The sequence below is a fragment of the Corvus moneduloides genome, chromosome 4 (assembly GCF_009650955.1).
Source record: "Corvus moneduloides isolate bCorMon1 chromosome 4, bCorMon1.pri, whole genome shotgun sequence".
NCBI classification, from domain to species: Eukaryota; Metazoa; Chordata; class Aves; order Passeriformes; family Corvidae; genus Corvus; species Corvus moneduloides.
In genome coordinates this window covers 34,985,318-35,004,122 of record NC_045479.1, presented here as the reverse complement: position 1 = coordinate 35,004,122, position 18,805 = coordinate 34,985,318, and the positions used below count along the sequence as shown (strand labels likewise).

General features: G+C 39.1%; 1 protein-coding gene across 3 annotated transcripts in view; it reads right to left on the bottom strand.

Annotated features, from left to right (window-relative positions):
- LIN7A (lin-7 homolog A, crumbs cell polarity complex component) overlaps positions 1-18,805 on the bottom strand; it is a 50,381-nt gene that overhangs the window by 25,703 nt on the left and 5,873 nt on the right. For all 3 annotated transcript variants that reach the window (XM_032106432.1, XM_032106431.1, XM_032106430.1), the window contains exon 2: positions 2,969-3,087. In XM_032106432.1, coding sequence (XP_031962323.1) covers positions 2,969-3,087 — 119 coding nt within the window. The remainder of the gene's footprint in view (positions 1-2,968; positions 3,088-18,805) is intronic.

Below are 18,805 nucleotides of genomic sequence, written 5' to 3'. Positions count from 1 at the left end.
TAATCACCATTTCCTAACATAGCATCCTTGAAAAATGCTGAAGTACTCCTATTTAAATTCCATTCACTCAGTCATTTTTAAAAAGATTTATTTCTATGGAATATTAGTGTAGGGATTTGAAATTTTATTTACTAAGTAGATTCCCATAAATACAATTAATTACAGCCTTTAGATAGATTCCTACACATTAGATTGGAATGTATGTCATCTAATAACGTATCTCATATCTTTAAAGGCTAATGGGTCATAAAAGTGACCTCCTGTTTCTGTAGTTAAAGAATTCCTACTTGTAGAAGGGACAAGTCACATTTAGTTAGTCTAGTGCAGATTACGTGCCATCTTTGATCCTTTCACTTACGCTCAGCCTGATGTTGAATTTCTCTGGGACTTATTTTAACAACCAAACACACTGGACAGTTAAGTTTCCATAACTTCTTAGACTGGAAAAGAAAATTTTAGTATTCCAAACTTCCTCCATTATGGTGTTTATAGGACTACAAAAGTCAGCCTTGATCTTGCATTACAGAAGATCTGAGTATCTGCATATATATAATAAGCAGCCTCTTTCAGAATCTGCATACTAACACAAAGCCGGCCTCCTCATCCCATTTTGATTACTCCTACCTACAGCTCACACCCAGTCTGCTTCACTCCCACTTTTCTCATTATTTCCAACTGACTGCCATGCATTCTCTTGTAATGTCAACAACTCTTCTCCTCTAGTCTGTGTAGATGGTAATAAATGAAAATCTAGTCACCGCACTCTCACATCTTGCACTAAGATAAGAAAAGATAAACAACGGGAGAGAGCATTTGTAGAGAAATTTCTGTCTAGCCTTAGCTATCTCAAACTCAAACACACCCAGAAAAATCTGTGCCGTTCAATAAACTCCAGTGTACATGAAGGACACACAAGAAGGGCATCCCTGATTAATGACACGACACAGCTCAGATACCCTCCCAGCCCTTGTTATAGTGCTTGGAGATATCTAACAGTGTAATGTGACCAAAATATTCCATGCTTTTATAATTACTGTCTTAGAAGCAATTATTTTCTGAGTTTTTCAATAGCTCTTCTGGTAGAAAAACTGGTAGAAAAAAAGAGTGTTACAGTCTAAATATTTGCCAAGGACTTAATGCAACTGAAAAGACAAGCCACACGTTGAACAACCTTAAGTACTTGCAATGTACATATGTCAATCCTCCTACTCTAGCTAAATGAAAAGATTTATAACTGGGCCTTTTAGATTTGAAGATTTTTTTCTAAAAAAAGATTTACACACATAGCAGTACAGATTTTTTGGGTGTAGAAACTTTGTTCTCTGCTAGTGATATATTAGAAAGATAGGTTATATATATTTAATAAGAAATACATGTTTTTTTTTATGAAGTTGGTAGAACTGTTTATTCATCATCACTCAATTCTTGTGTAACTAGCTCTAGTCACGTGCAGGTTGTCTTCACAAAATATTCTATAAAATCCTTTTGTGCCACTGAGATGATTTTGTCAAAATCTACTTTCAGTGCATTGAACTGAGAATGCATTTTTCTAAGCTGGTTTCATAGTTCTTATATTTTGTGTTTGTTGCTGCTAAAACTGTTTTCCAGAGATTAAGATTTCACTGACAATGCTGCAAAGATTCGAAGCTGCCTTTAACAACTGGAGTACCAGGCTCTGCTATCTGAAGAAAACCCCAAGCAATCCTACAACTTTACTATGCTCTGTGGTTACTTAAAGAAGCATTTAGTTTGGTTAAATGAAAGGACTAGTCAGAATATAAGCTTTTGAGGGTACACAATGCCATTATTTATTGTCAGGGAACACTATTTATTATTTATTGTCAGGGAACACTATTTCCTTTAAAAAGCCTTGAAAACTGCCATTTAATTAGGTGGAAGCCTCTCTCTGATTCTCACATTGAAGAATATATTCCATAAAGTAACAAGTGTGTTCCATTTTGCTTATTAAACTAATGTCTGTTCATCTCTGTTTTCCTTCCAGCCACTCAGCAGTCCACTCAATCAATCTGCTGCTGTTGCCTAGTTATCAGGAGTTCAATTTTGCTACCATTGAGGGAACATTAGATTCCCCATTGATTTCAGCAATGGAGGATTAGTTCCAGGCAGTAGACAGATAAACTGAAACAGAAGTTCTTACAGATTTTCTACTAAAAAGATGTTGCCTTCGTTAGGGCATTTAGAACTGCTTCTGTTTGGCAGGCTGGGTCCTTGGTTTAGTAGGTAAAATATCTGATGCAATGTTGTATTAAACCATGTTTTCCTTCTAAGAAACTTCTAACAGAAGTGTTAACTGCTTTAAAGATACTGCTTGTAAGCATGTAGAAGTGTGGTGCATCTTCTCTAGCTTGACTCGAATAAAACAATTACTATTTATCTACTGTTGGGCAGAGCTTAGGAAGGCCCACAGCTGGCAGTGGCATGATCATAGTTCTTGGCAGCATGACAAGGATTTCTGACATGAGGAGCAAAGCCCACTGGGACCCAACCACTGACTTCAAAGGTAAGATTCCTGCCAGCTTCGGCTAACTTCAGTCTTGCCCCTTTTGGTTGTCACTGCATTCTGATTTTATCAGCACTTCCCTATCACACGCCTCAGCTCAAAGGAGAGGCATTGAAGCTTGCACTGACCCAACCTGGCATGTCCCCATATCTCAGCACAGTGCTGTACAGGTTACCCCAGACCCTCAAACAGTGCAAGCAGAATGCTGAAGTACTAATTAATCACCCTTTCTCGTAAGCAAGGCTAATTGCTAATTGATGTCTTGCTGATGCAACTGTTCTTTGTCTGCTTTTCAGTAATTTCAACATTCTGCACAGTAGCAGGCAGCTACAGACACATTTCACATCCATCATCCTTTATAGAACATAGCACTGAAAGGCAAATATGCTTTTCTCTACAGGTGAGAAATGTTAGTCTGAGAAATAACTAAAAATCTCAGATTCATACCTCTCTGATAGCTGTACAAAACTCACTCTGCAGCACCTTCTTTAGAGACTGTAGCTTGTGCACTGGTACTTCTCCAGATTCCTGCAGTTTCTCCAATAACTCAATTGCTCTTGCAACATCTGAGTGGGGAAAACAAAAGGGATACAGATCAGTATAAACAGTGATTATTAAAACACTAAAAAGGGCACACTGTCATTTTAAATTTAAAATCAGCTTTACCAACACATACTATATTAAATATACTATATTAGTCTTGTGTAATACCAGACTTTGCTAGGCAACAACGCTGCTGTTGAGAGATCCAAATCCCGAAGTACAGACAAACCACGCACGTACGTGTACAACAGAGAGAGAGATTCAGTCTTAGTAGGAAACACTCTTTGGAAAAAAGGTACAAGTTCAAAGTGGCTAGTCTGTATTAGAACTAAAATATTTCTTACTTTCTGCACAAGAGAAAATGGCACAGGAAAAACATAGGGTTTACTTTCAGAAAATCTGAAAAAATGAAGCTGTGTCTTTATGTAAACAACCTCAGGATGACAATGCCCAAGAAAAATATTTGATCTTTTCTTCTTCTAAATCTAAATATCAACTAATAAAGTTTTCCAGAGGCAGGTAAAATCTGCTCTGGAAGAATGGGGTCTACTAGAGAAGAGTAAATGTAAGGTTCTTGTCTAGGTCTCCAAAAACCTGATCTACTACATAAAACCCGTATGACCCATAGAAATACATGGTGGCCTGACTTCTCCTTAAGCACCTGTGTATTGTCAAGGGAAAGATCAAAGTGTCTCTGAAGAGCAGTCCAGAGGGCTTAAGCCATATTGAATGGCGAGTGGGATTCTGGTTCAGCTGAACAGTAGTGGTACCTTCACTCAATTTTTTTTTCTTAACACTAGTTCCTAATTTACACAGCTATTACTAAAATACACCAAAAAAAGCCCAACCCAACCCATAAGATGCCCAACAACCCCTTATGGCTGGCGACACAGAGGAACAAGAAATAGTGGCTGGTCTTTTGGAGGCTAGCCTAGTCAAGCAAGGGACACACTGACTTACATTAGGAGTGAACTCAGCAAAACATATCCTGGTCAGTCTCCAGGATGGCAGAGCTTAAATGGAGAGGATTTTTCTCCTCTGCCATTTAATGCTGCCTGGCAGCTTTTCCTTTAAGTTTGCTGATAGAGCTGAACCTGGCAATGCTGCCATCTTGACTACGTGGTCATTCTCACATATTCTTGTGTCTTTTGCATAACCACCAGAGCCACTACTGTTCAGTTACACCACTCTGCTAAACATAGGTCTGTATCCCAGTGAAGAAATGAATGCATAGTATTAAATGATAAAACAGTATTTGAGGCATTTTAATTCGGTGTTTTAAGCGCAGAAAAAAAAAACAGTCTCCCTTCAACTACACAACTCCAGAAATTACTGCAATGTCTAGAAGTAACCTTATATAACTCTCCTTTGTGATGACAAAGATCGTACTGTTTGTGACTGGGAGATTATGGTAATTGAAACAGTTCTCACAATCCTTGGCTTGTAACTGAGCTATACTGACCAAGCTGTCTGATACAACAAAGACATGAGAAATCTTCTGGAAAGAGAAAAGACATGACAGGAAAAACTGTAATCATGTATTTGCGTTTATAACAAAAACATACTTTCCACTGCATCAGTGTTAGGAAAAGAGAAGATGACTCAAAAAATCTCAAAAAATTTATAATTTAATTAAAAGAGGCAGGCAACTAGTCATCATGGTAGGTTCTGCCTTAGTAGATTAACAAACACCCAAACAATTCTCAAGCTTTTTTAGAGGCATCTGCCAAAAGACAGATAATGAGAGGAAGCACAGAGAAAACATAGTGTTTATTTCAGGAGGATGAAAGAACTGGGCTGTAGCTTGCATGGCAGAGCAGTCCTGGAGCTCATAAACTTTCAGATTAAACTAACCTGGCCCTGCATTCAACAATGGCACCTGAACTTTTGCTCCAAGCAGTGCTTCAGCTGCTACTGGGCACCCAGTCCATGTTACCAGATCACAGCTGCATCAAGAAAGATCCCTCTAAAATACTTACTGAAGTGATGATCAGAACGTTAAAAGGAGATCTGGGATAATAAGACCATGGAAATCAAGAAAAAATTAGATTCTAGAGAGAAGAATATGACTGATGAGAGCTAATACATCAAAGAAGATGTTTTTAAGATTTAAGTAGTGGTAAATACACTTTTAGCAAGAACCATTTCAATAGAGTGCAAAAGAATGACAGAACATTAAGTATCATAGAATCACAGAATCATTTAGGTTGGAAACCTAATATGAAAACCTAACACAATTTTTGATGTTCTCAGTAATAATAATGTTACATTGATTTTTTAACAAAGCTATTGAATGATTTACCTTGGAATTTTTCTTTATCTGCCAGACAAGACTTGTAGCTAGTTAAGTACTGAATTCACATTCTCCAGTTATTATTACTAGTTGGTGCAAACTGATGTATCAGGCAGCACAAAGCAATTGGATGATTTATTCTGAAGAAGCTTCAACAGCCTACTATAATAGATCAGATAAGGCCTCTGTAATTCATGTTATGCACGATAGCTATTGACGTAATCTAAATCAGACTGGGGTCCTATCCTGTCCAGTTCAGGTAAGTTTTGAACTGTCTTTGCCTCTCACCAGCTATAGCTGTAAAAGTTAGTGCCACAGATGGCAGATTGGTTACTATTTTGCAGTAGTTTTGAAGTGTCATCACCACACCTGAAAATTCTGGGAAACAGCCCATATTTCTATAGTCCTGAACTAAACTACATTAAATGAGAAATTTGTACTGATTGGAAGGAAACATAAAAAGCTTTAGGTACATTAATCAATCTAAAAGAGTTAAGTACAGGTCTAAACATTTCCCTAGGGCAGAGGTCAGACTCCAGATGATAATTAATCACTTGTAAAGTGATGAGTGTTACAATACAAATGGTAAGTTCATCTTCTGGTTGAAAAGCCTAGCATGGGTGTTTAGTATGTAGCCTCACAGGCAAAACTGGGCATTAAGTTGTCATTTGCCAATACTAGATTACTTAACTTTCTGACTCAGAAGTGATTGGAGGTAAACAAAAGCAGAATATCCCAAAAGCATTCTGATTTTTCGCACTTCTAAATTCATCCAGAATGCTAAAATACATGAATGCCAATGCCCAAGTTCTTGCTTTATTATTCACCTATCCTATCCATTAACAATAAACAGTCTTCTTTCTCTTGTCACCACTAGGCCCATAGCTTGCTTAATTTGGCAATGACTTGTGGGATATTGCTCACAGAAGAGAGAACAGTATATAAATTACAGAAAGAAAATGAGGCATATGTTCAGGGACAAAGCTGTTGGTTATCAGCTGATGCTTTGTCAGGAGCAAAATATAACACTTTGCACAAAACAGACAACTTTGAGCAGGCTAAAAATGTGAAAACATGAGTGTATAAAATATGACCTCATGAAAGAGGCTGTATTTCCTTCCATTAATAACTTTGAAGGGGAAACTTTAGGACAGGTTAAAAAGTGAAATTTAGCAGTGTACAAGAACTGAAGTGATGCACAGGCTTCTTCCTGATGGGTCTCTCAAGGTGAGCTCCAGCTAAAACTGCAGAAAGTGCTTGCTCAAAGAAGTGATATGACTAGCAATGAGGAACACTTTAAAGTTACATTAAATAAAGCACATAGCAGGGAATCTGCCCTGTTGAAGTCAATTAGAGAGCAATGTCACATGTTTGACAAATACTGCAAGGACAACTTTCTTGTCTCCAACCCACTTTTGATTATAAATCTAACTAGACTTACTTGTAAATGTTATCACCAAGGATTTGTTCTTAAATACCATTTTCTTACATACTTGTGAAAAGGGCAAATGGATGAAGAGAGTGTGTGTGTATTTACATAGACATATGTTAAAAAAGTTCCTGCAATTATGTTAAAATTAGTTAACTTCTACATAAATTAAATACCCCTGCTTTTTATCTCTGTATATTTCCTTTGTCCTCTCTTGAAGCAAAGATATTTATTTTTGAAAAAGATTGTTTTGCCTACTCTCAAACATTTTCCAAAATATTCACTCCATTATACTAACACGAAACTTGTGCTAATGTGGTTATCGTCATTTCCCCCATTCACATCCCACAAATTGGTAGGAATTGACTGATGATGTGGGTAGAATTATTCCTTTGTATTTTATGATACATACATTTTAAAAGGAATATGCACTTACTTCCCCCCTTATTATATCCAACTCTCAGCACACTTTTGAATTTTTTTTTCTGATTTTCTCATACATATGCACAATTCCTCTTTCTCCCATTCTGTTTAACATTCGTTCCTCTTTTTTCTTCTCATCATCATGCTTGCCTACAGCCTTTCAGGAAATAATACTGTTTCAGTGTGGTGGGTCACGTTATCAGTGGAACACAGAGAAGGCAGGGGGCTGCGGGTGGGTGGAATGTATTTTATCAAGTGCACTCATCAGAAGAAAAGCATGACTCTCAGAAAAAAAATCTTCAAGTGTTCTTTCTGTATTTTCATTTGAATGATGTTCCACTTGCACTGCTTGCAGGACACAAGGAAAAGATTGCTATACGAACCCTTGAAGAAATCACTAGAACATAGAAGTAGCAGGATACCATACTGCAATACAAGTGGAACACTGTATATATCATATATACATATATATACAGCAGAGTGCAGTTGAAAAAAAAGGTCATCTGGCTTAGTTATCACTTTTTTCTGTTATATATTGTTTTCATTTGCTGGCTTTTGTTCAAATAGATAGCAATGAGCACTGCAGACTGATCTGTTTTATTTGCTAATGTTTAAAAAGCAAATGTTTTTTCTAGTACAGCTTTTGCAACTTGAAAGCAAATTATGAATCCAGGCTGGTCTGAACTTGGTGCTCTTTCACATTACCACTAAAATTGAGTAGACCAGGCTCCAGCATTCTCTGAAAGTTGTCCAGGCTGAGGTTCTCTGGTAGATTTTGTGTTACGGTTTACGTTTGTTTCAGCTTAGATAGATTGAAAATTACTAGGAAAAATGTAGCAAATTATTTTAGCATGCTAAATGTGGCCCATCTAATACCTGAGTCACTCTTGAAAAAGAATGTATGTGCATATTTTATACTGCAAAATGATCTACCAAGATAAGTGTCTATATAACCTTCCTTTTTTGTGCTAGTCCATGAGTGAATTGGTCTGCAGTCTTTAAAATAAATATACTATGATCTGATTTAAGAGACTATCAGGCAGTTAAATAGTAGTTGCAATGCTATGTAATATCAGTTTGGGTCAAAACAGTAATCACAAAGAAACACAGTGTTTCTTTACCCTGGTAAGTACTATAGAATTAAGCTGTTGGGTTGTTCCCAAAGCCAAAATATGGTGACCTCTTGTATTATCAAGAACAGGTTTCTCATCTTCTTGAGTCCTTTCTATGCCTCGTTCGTGTTAATTCTGGAGGCTGTCACTGCATTAGTATGCTGGTTACTAGGAAAAGTAAATGTGCTGCATAAACACCAGCCTTTGATACCTCAATGAGGTAAAACATCACTACAAATTGACAGCAAGGATACTCAGTAAGTCTCTAAAATATTCACTAGCTTCGCCATGGCATTACAGAGTAATAATCCTGGAAATTTGCAAGCTCTGTTCCATTGTGCCTGAAGACCTTTAATCAGGCTGAAGGTGAAGAATTTGCATGACATAACAGGTCCCTATAATTGCCACTAGTTTTTCATTCCTCCAATACTTGCATTCAGGTTCAGTTATTCCTTTAAGCTCATGAGAATACACTCCAGAATTCTTAATGTTATTCTGTCAACTTTTTATCGTAATTCCACAGGCCTACACAGGATGCTTTATTATATTTAGCAATCTTCTCAAAACACTATCAAATGACAGCAGGTAATCAATGGTTGGGAAATCAAAATTCAGCAGTGATTAGCAAAGTTCATTCATAATTCACAGCCAGCAGCCCAAGTACATTGTATCAAAGTATTTATGTGACTTCATGGTTAAAGCACCAGCTTTGGAAAAATTCCAGTGTCTATCTCCGGAAAATGTTCTGTATTACTAGAGTTCTGCTGTCAGCCACTGGTTTATACAACATGGCAAGTCCTACTCTTATAATACCAGATTGTCCAAGATGCTTCCATTCACCTATCTGGTGCCTTACTATCAGCGCAGTGCTCTCCTAAATTCAGAGGCCCTTCCATTATCTTAATATATTTATTTAGTCTAATCTGGAGAGTTCAGAAATGTTGAGGGAAAGAGCAGCTTCTTTTCTCATTTAAATTGATATGTTTGTCTTGCTCCAAATTTCATGCTAATCAGTAAGCATAAAGGTGTACTTCACCATGGTAAATCAAACTTGATGTACAGGCAGCACTGAGCTAAGCTGTTAGAAAACAGCATTATTTAACACCTCATAGTATGCATCTGTAAGGTCTACTCAAATTAATTATAGCAGGAATAATACTGCCAGTGCTTTCACACTCTGGTTTAGATGATATGGGTAGCAGTTACAGGTTTAATGGATTGTCACTTTACACTCTTGCAGTTAAACACTACTATGAACACATAAATAAAAAAACAAAGAACAACCGTACAGAGTTCTCATGACTCATCTTGTGGTGCCGCACTTTTGACGTAGACATGGACAGCTCATTGACTCACCCTCAACTGTTGTTACAGTCAACGAGGAAGAACAGACACTTTGAGGCTACAATTCATCTGACCTACTTTACATGAATTGAATCATATTCTGGAGCATCTTGTCCCTTTGTTGATTATAAAGAAAGACTAGATGATTACCTTAGATGTAAACGCCTGCATCCTACATATCAGACACCTACATCAGTATGATGAAACCCACTTCTGTCCAGATATATAGGGAAAGACTCAGGCAAATTTATCTCCATGTGGTCCAGGAGACATCATACCTCAGAAGAGTTATATTTGACAAGAGAAGTGTCATTACAAGGCAGTCCAATGTGGTTTTGATTTAAAGCTTTTTAAAAATGCCTTAACTAATTATTTTATGGATTTCTTTTTTCTTCTTAAAAGAAGAAAGATTGTATGAGAAAAAAATCAGGAAATCATGAGCTATAATTCAGTATATGTCTGTCTGTCTCATTTTGCCTGATGTAAGGCAACTGCCCTCAACAACATTAATGGTCTGTCCCCATGAGTTTCTACACACATTCCCCCAACGCCTGGAGCAGGCTCATTTTCTCTGGCTACTCATCAGACCTTGTTTTAGTCTATTTGCTTGAGCCGCACTCAGATTCTGTTTGACTCAGGCTTCTCAGGCACACCACAGGCATCCAAGTTCTCTGCTTCAGTCCATTTCTCAGACACAGAGCCTGTGACCCCACTGTTGCACAACCCAGGGCAGTGTTACACACCACGAGTGTTTCCAGCAGCTTTGGCAGCAACATCTCAACAAGACAGGGTGGTCTGAGATGTTTTGCAAAATAACTTATAGAAAGGACACAGTTTATTTGCAGGGAAAGCAGTGCCATCTGAGATCACAGACAACAAACTGTCTTGAGACCCCTCAATCCAGCATCCTCAACACCGTGAAAGCCCTTCAGTGCTCTCTTCACATACTTAGGTCACTTTGGCTGGTTCGGGCAAACACTGAAATACTGACATTTCAGGCAAACTGCTCCTGAATGCTCTGCATTCATACAACATTCAAAATACTACATTCAAAAGGTTCCCTTAAAAGAAAAAATATGCAGTGTTCTCTGAACCTCACAATGTCTACAATGTCTTAAGTAATCTTGTGCCACCTCTTACTCCACTACGTTTTACCTAGTGATTTCTGTTCTTATCCTCAGCTAGGGATTTTCGTAGCCTTAACCTAGCATGAAGGCCAACCGTGAGAACTGTATTTGCTTTACTTTGGTCAATCTCCTTAGCATATTCATTACTGTGCATAGATAGAACTAGTCCAATTTTTTCCTTGAAGCCTTCATGTGACTAATGTAAGTCACAGGAGCATCTTTGTCAGCAATTTCAGATTTGATTTGCTTGTGCATGTGTGAGCTTGATCTGTAGAGTACCTAAAACTATTAAGAGTTCAACAGTTACTTAGAGAAGGTGGCATGGTACTGTCACATTTCCAGTCCTGATTTTTAAAGAAATAATAATGAGTCACAGAACAGTAAAGGAAAAATTAATGGATAATTCAGGATCAATTCAATGAGTTTCACTGGCTTAAATCAAGGCCTGAAGAGCAATAACACAAATAGAATTTTCAAAGATGAGCATTTAAAATTAAAGCCTAATAATTTTTAAACACTGATATAGTTTTTCTTCTTCCAAATTATTAGTTTCATTGCCAATTTCTAAAGGAATCAGGATGAGGTGCATAAATACGAGTTTGAAAATTTTCACCAGAAGATTTTGCCATCTGTGAGAAAGATGAAATTACAGCTGTAACAACCCTTTGCATTTGACAGCACCCACTTCTTTGTACAGAAGACATTGAACATAGCATCTCTGTAAAAGCAAGATACCAAATTATCCTTTAAGAGAAAAGATCAAAACATAAAGCAGAAAATGCAAAGAACAGAACAACATTAAAAACTGTGGTATGTTCTAATATGTTACTTAAAACAAAACCTCATGATTTTTTCCCCTGAATTAGCTGTAGAGAAGAGGGAAGGCCAAATTCCTTTTTTCAAAAGGTAAAATTTCTTTCATTTGTATGTAGTTTTGACTTTATAATGTTTAATCATACCTGCCCATTGTGATCCTAACTATGATTTATAGCCACTCACTGATGAATAGAACAGATGAGACATGATTTTGATCCTTTCTTTTTGACTAGGTACAGTTGGCTACAAATATGTTACAAAAAGACAACAGGGTTTTTTAAAGTTTATTTTGTATTCAAATAAGTATATATTTTATATAAGGAATATACAGAATATATTAGTTAACACTTGTTTCTTGCATGCAGCAGGTATTCTGTAGTTTTCTGACTTCGTGTTATTTAAATTCTCAATCTTTCTGAAAGCATTTTTTTAAAAAATAGAGATCACAGGTGTTTAAAGCAGTTATTTACCTACACATGTGAACTGATGTTCTGTCTGACTCCCTGAAACTGTGAAATAACAAAAAAAAAAAAATTCCTTTGAATGAAAGCTACAACTCACTGAGAAATTCAGTATGGTGAATATACCCGACCTTAATGAATTAAGTTCCTACAAGTTGAACTATGTGAAAGCAAGGAAACTGCCTGCTGCCTTCTGTAGCAATAAATATCACGTAAAGTGATGCCCTTGATAACTTCACCAGCCTCTCTGTCTTGATCACATCACTGATCTTGTTAGGATCAGTTCTACCTTGGCAGGACACTGCTCACAATGCTGGCATGAAGCTCCTTTAAACACTAGGCAAAAAGCACTCTTAGACACTGAAGGACTCTGGACCGGCTGGAACTGCAAATGTAAAACACTTTAGAGGTTCTGACCACAGATCAAAAGAAAAAGAAAAGGTTGATACATTAACATAATCTGAGGATTTAGACATAATACTTACTTTTGTGTTTTAAACCTCAAGTATATAGGAAAAAAATTAAAATCAGTGAAGAAATTGAAATTTTGACTAGCAGAAAACAGAAATTATTACTGGGAAAAACCTTGCCTGAACAAAGAAAAACAGAATGAAAAACAACACACTTTTAGCTAAAATTCATTCTCTTGCTCCCCTGCCTAAGCAAAAGCAAGTATTTATACACACTATGTGAGCATCATGAAACAAAACTGTTGGGGTCCCTCCCCTGCCGTGTAGCCCTGGGAGAGGGGCCCTGAGGGCACAGACACGGGGCTTCCCTGCCCCTGCTCAGCCTCGTTCCCATTGGTTGGTTTGTGTTCCCTGCGCGGGCAGAAGGACCCTTGGTCCCGTGACTGGAGCAGTTCCTCGGCACAGCCCCGGCCATGCGGCTGGAGAAATAAACATCTCTGAAACATCTAGCAAGAATCTGTCTGTCCATATATATTTCCTTTCCACGGGACTCCTGGTTTGCTATATGCATGTTGCAGTATCTCCACTGCAATATAATGGTGGAGAATTGTGAGCAGAACGATCCCCGATCCCTAAGCGACTGATTTGTGTGAATAAACCCTGGAAACTTTGGATTCCTCTTCTTGGTTTTGCTTTGCTATTCCATATCTAAACTATGGAGGAACGGTGGGAAGACTCTTGGCTCTCAGGGCCGCATATGGACATTTATCTTAAAATGATTCTTGAACAACGATTTGTAAATTTTAGCTTGATTCAAGCTCAAAAAGAACTGAAACACTTCCTGGCATGGTTGTTTAAGAACTTTTTCTATGTTTCTTGGGATTTAATTATTACCAAGGGCTTTTGGAAAACCGTTTGGACACAGTTAATACTGGAGTCAAAATATATGCCGATGGAAGAATATTTTCATGAATATTATTTAATTACCGAGACTGTTGAGCAATGTCAGCTGTGTCCTGGCGAAGGGAAGCCTGGCGCAGGGACCGTGCGGCCCAGGCCACGTGCACCGAGCGCTCTGCGAGCAGCAGCGAGGCAGTTCCCGTGCGCGGGCGGAGCCACGCAAGCCGCAGTGTCGGTGGTGGAGCGAGGCGCGGCGGGAGCGGCGGGACCCGGCGGTGCCCGCACGGCCCCGCGCAGCGCGTGGTGGAGCGAGCCCCGGGAACGCCCGACCGAGAGGGGCGGCGCGCGGGCGGCGGCTGGCGGCGGTGGAACGGAGCCGCGCCCAGCCGAAACGCGCGCTGGAGCAGGGCGCGGGGGGGTCGTCGCTCGGGGGCCGGCCGAGACGTGGGGTGCAGCGTCCGGCATCGGCAGCGAAGCTGCGACCAGAGGAGGCGACCGCGCGGAGAACTGAGCGGCGCGGCCCGGCCCGGCCCGCGCAGCCCCGAACGCAACCCCGGGAAGAGCGCGCAGGCACCAGCAGCCCCGACAATTCCAACACGGGAGCGACCGAAAGAGAGGGCAAAGACGCAGCGAGACAGAAAACAGCAGCCACTCGGAAAAAGGAAAAGATCATAGTAACCTAAGATCTTAGGATAGTAAAATGGTATAATGTTAAGCAAAATTATGGTTTATAAACAAGGGTTGTAACAACCAGCAAGACATATTCGTGCATAGAACTGCTATTAAAAAGAATAACCCTGAAAAATGCATCCCAAGCTTGGGAGATGGAGAGGTGGTGCAGTTCAAAATTATACGAGGTAGAAAAGGGTTACAAGCATCGCAGGTCACTGGGCCTGATGGTGTTCCTGTAAAAGGCAGTATATATGCAAAAAATCGTAGTCATGTTAGACAATATCTCCACTGTAAACCCCCCCCTACAGTCTCCCCTTTCCTAATCCCACCCTTTCCCTTTTACCCTATGTCCTATTACCCCCAGTGTATTCCCAATCCGTTTTTTCACCATGGTTTCCCTCACAAAACCATGCTTTTGCCAATTGTTTCCCCAAAAAATCCCTTTCCAATGCCGAGTGGGGGATGAAAAGGGGGAGGGAAGAAGTTAAACCCTCTCCTGCCTCAGTTTCCCCACAAAGCATGCTCAGAGAGTTCTGTCTCCCTTCTGTCAGCCCTAAGATGTTCCACAGAATCTGTTTGGACATTTAAAGACTCAGGAGGGTGGCCTGTTTTGTCTTGAAACTGTTCTTGTTATGTTTATCCAGTTGTTTTCATTCTCCTTTTATTAAAATAAAACGGGTGAAATGTTGGGGTCCCTCCCCTGCCGTGTAGCCCTGGGAGAGGGGCCCTGAGGGCACAGACACGGGGCTTCCCTGCCCCTGCTCAGCCTCGTTCCCATTGGTTGGTTTGTGTTCCCTGCGCGGGCAGAAGGACCCTTGGTCCCGTGACTGGGACAGTTCCTTGGCAGAGCTCTGGCCATGCGGCTGGAGAAATAAACATCTCTGAAACATCTAGCAAGAATCTGTCTGTCCATATATATTTCCTTTCCACGGGACTCCTGGTTTGATATATGCATGTCGCAGTATCCCCACTGCAACACAAAACTACTGGCCATATGGGCAACCTCATGCCTTTCCCACACTGCTACTTCCAGCATGTGTTTTTAGCCTGCATCATAGAGATTTTTGTTGGCAGGGAAGAAGATAGAAGAGGGGGGAAAAAAAAGACCCAACAGGTGTCTCACAAAGGGAGGTAGGGTTAACTTAGGGATGCTAATTCTCCTTCACAACAGGCACTGTGTTCGAGCCAAAGCAGTAACTCTCACTTTTTCCCTGCTCGTATGTCATTACTAGAGTCTCCTGCTGCCTCCCCTCAGTCTTATCTTAGTCTTAAATCTTTTCATGTGATTACCAGAAAGATGAGAAAGATGGCTGTGGGCTACTGGCAAGTGTACATAGTGACAATACAAACTGTCACTTGAAGTCTAGAATCAGAATTTTATCTTCTATTTTTCTACATGGTGTGAGAGTCTAATGAGACAACAGCGAAAATATGTCATTTGTGCAAAACAATGGATGCAACACAATAATTACATGCATGTTTAACACTTTATTTGTAGGTTTAGGTAATGAGAAGAGAGGTAATATTCTGCCCTAAAATTTTACTGCATTTAAAGATACTGCTTTTTGCAGACTGAACCTCTCTGATACCTGGCTACATCCTCGTCATTTCTCAGGAAAGAAAAACCCTGTTCTTTCAAAGTGTGTAGGTGAAAACCTACAACAGCAAGAAGAAAGCAACAAAAATAAAATCCTTTGTTAATAAAGCCCTGCAAAACAGATAGGCACTACAGATACACTGATGGCAGATTTCAAGAACTGATCACTGTTAGTTTTCAACTTTGAAACAAATATGATCTTTGAAGAAAGCTGCGACTGTTGAATTGCTGCAGCAAGTTACAAACAAAACCTTGAAACAGAAAACCCATGTGAAACAGAGAGCTCACTGTCACCTTTGCAGTTCTGTTGCTTAGTGTCTACATGTTGAATGATCCCAAGAATTGGAACAGGAGTAGTAGAACTCCTCTCAGGCTGCAGCTTCATTTTCCAAGGTATCTACTTAAGATATGAGAAGCACACACTTTCACATAGTTGTACCAGTAGGATACAGAAGGTGATGTATAGTAACTCCATAGCTATCAGGTTACAAGACTGTCAGGCTACAGAGGAGATCAAACATAAAACCACCTATTTTTCCAGTGACTGCTTCATAGATTTGAAAGCCACCACACCCTCTTCAAGTTTCTCTGGTGTGTCTCTGTGTAACAAAGAACAGCTATATTATCTTTTTGCTCCAGTGCTGATTCAGTAAGTTTCACAAAAACACAGCTGCCAAGTGTATTGAAAAGTGAAGAGATGATGATATATCCATTTCTCAAGGCTAGGACTGCTGCTGATGGCCACAGTTATCCACCTAATCTGTATCAAGTACGTTCTTCCCCAATGCTTAACTGATTGTAGAGGAATTGATTCCTTAAGGTCCAGGAGATTTACTTCGCTAGAAGACATGTTTGAAACAGAAAACTAAAAAAGTTAGTGGATGTGAAGGATTAGTGGTTAAACATGGGCTTTTATTGAAAAGAACCAGTAAAATGTAACTTTGGTTCAGGAGAAATAAATTAAGAACCTATTTTCAGCAAAACTCTTTCTTCTACAATTATCTCTGTTTGAACGGAAACAAAATCAATGCTTTGATGCTCTGTGTATTCATGGATACTTCATTGTTCCATCTTTTAAAAAACAAAGGACAATCACCCTCTGATCTCTTCTTGAGACATGGTATTCTAATCAAGATTTTTTTAATCTCTGTTTTCCAATCAAGATTTTTTAATCTCTTTTTTCTTATAATTATTAGTAAAGTAGCAGTAGGGTAACAACATGTTATGAGAAGCTGTGTGCATTTCCTGGTAGCTTAGCTAAATTGCATTTGAGAAATTTGAGGTTTATTTAACCACTCCATGTTGGATCCTGGTAAAACAAGTTCTCAAATACGTACATACATCTCCCTCTTTATTTAACATATCTAAGATCCAAGCTTGTGGTTTATACACTCAGGAAAACATTATTATATGAAAATGTGCATTTATGAATCAAATCTTCTCATCTGAATAGAGAATTAACAGTTGAATGTTTCTCATTCAGAGGCTGACTCTTCAGCAAATGTCTCAAAAGAAGATTAAGCTGACTGAGATTAACTTTGAAAATGCCTGGATTTATACATACATGTACAGTTCATAGCACATTAGTAAATATTACTTTAAAAAATTTAAAAAATGCATCATGTAAAACAAATTAACGGCATGTGATGGAAGGTGGACTCACAAATTTAGAGTTAGGTGCTTCAAAACACTATCTGCCTTAGCCTGGTTTCATCTTAAATCCTTCCTTCTCATTATTTGTGCTTCTAATGAGTAACTGAAATTAATAATTTTACCTAACTCATATTTCAAATGCTATAGCATTACCTACAAGAACAGTATTTTGTATTCAAATAACACAGGTCAGACAAAAACTTGTACTTATATTTTTTGCACTTGCATGAGGGTCATCTATGTTAAGGAAAAATGGGCATGTACATGTCCTGAAACAGCGAATTCATCAGACAAATTATCCTCTGCAAAAAGCTGATGACTTCACTTGTTATATTTTTCAAAAAACTTTCTTTCTGGTAACATCATCCGAGAAGTCCAACTCAAGCAATAGGATGTAATTAAGAAAACTGTTCCTTTACAATTACATCAAAAGATTAATACGTTTTTCTGAAGTTATAAAAATGTCTCTCAGACATCAGTGTGAAACTGAAATATGTAGGACCTAGCAAAGGGATGTTATTTAGAAAATAAATTCTTCATTTTCAGCATTATCTGTAAACAGGGAGTATACATTTATAACATAGAAAATAGTATCCCTCATGCTTTCTAATCACTAATACTCTTGCAACCTGCTGCAAACGGTGAATCCTTCAACTGTGCAGGCTCTTGTCACAGCCTCTACCCCCAGCTGCAGAAGCAGATGCTCTTAGAGGGGTCAAAAGCAGGACACCGGTGAGTTCAATGTACCATTTTCCTTTATGCAGGATAAACTCAGATAGACTAAAATGATTCATTCACTGCTACCATGTCTAATGAACATTTTCATATGGGGAGAGCAGGAGGAACTCAAGGTCTCTGCATTGCCATCAGTTTCAAGGGTGCCTCAAAAACTTGTCCCGACAGCACATACATCTGCAGATTCTGCCTTCTTATTAGTCACATGCTTCTGAAGGAAACATGAGTGAAAATAAGGTTTTCCCCCTCTACACTTCACAAAGGTGATTTAATGTTAAAAGCTGCCTAGAAGATGCTTCCATCTGTCTGCATACAGGTGCAGCTCTCAATTTCCATGTCACCATGCATCACTCTGGGCTGAAGGACAAGGCCCTACCTACAAGGGGAAGCCCAACTTAAAAGACCTGCTCCTGTGGGTGCCCAGCCATCTCAGGCATATCTCACCTTGCACAGAGCTCCTGTGTGCCCCAGCACCTCTTCAGGGGAGGACTCTACTGCCAGAGACATTTAAGCTGGACATGTCTATTAAATTTTAAACCCATGTATTTTTACACCACTCATGAGTATCAGAGATGACAGGTAGGTGGGTATTTTCTTCCACTCCAGCTCCAGAGTTCCAGGTGGCACAGCTGAGCTTTACATCTAACTAACCAATGCTTCAACTGCACAGATCCTCATACAGCGTCCCAGTCAACACCCACAAACCACTGCCTCAATCCGCTTACCTTAATCCATCCTTTCAGAAAAATTCATTTTAAAAAATCAAGTA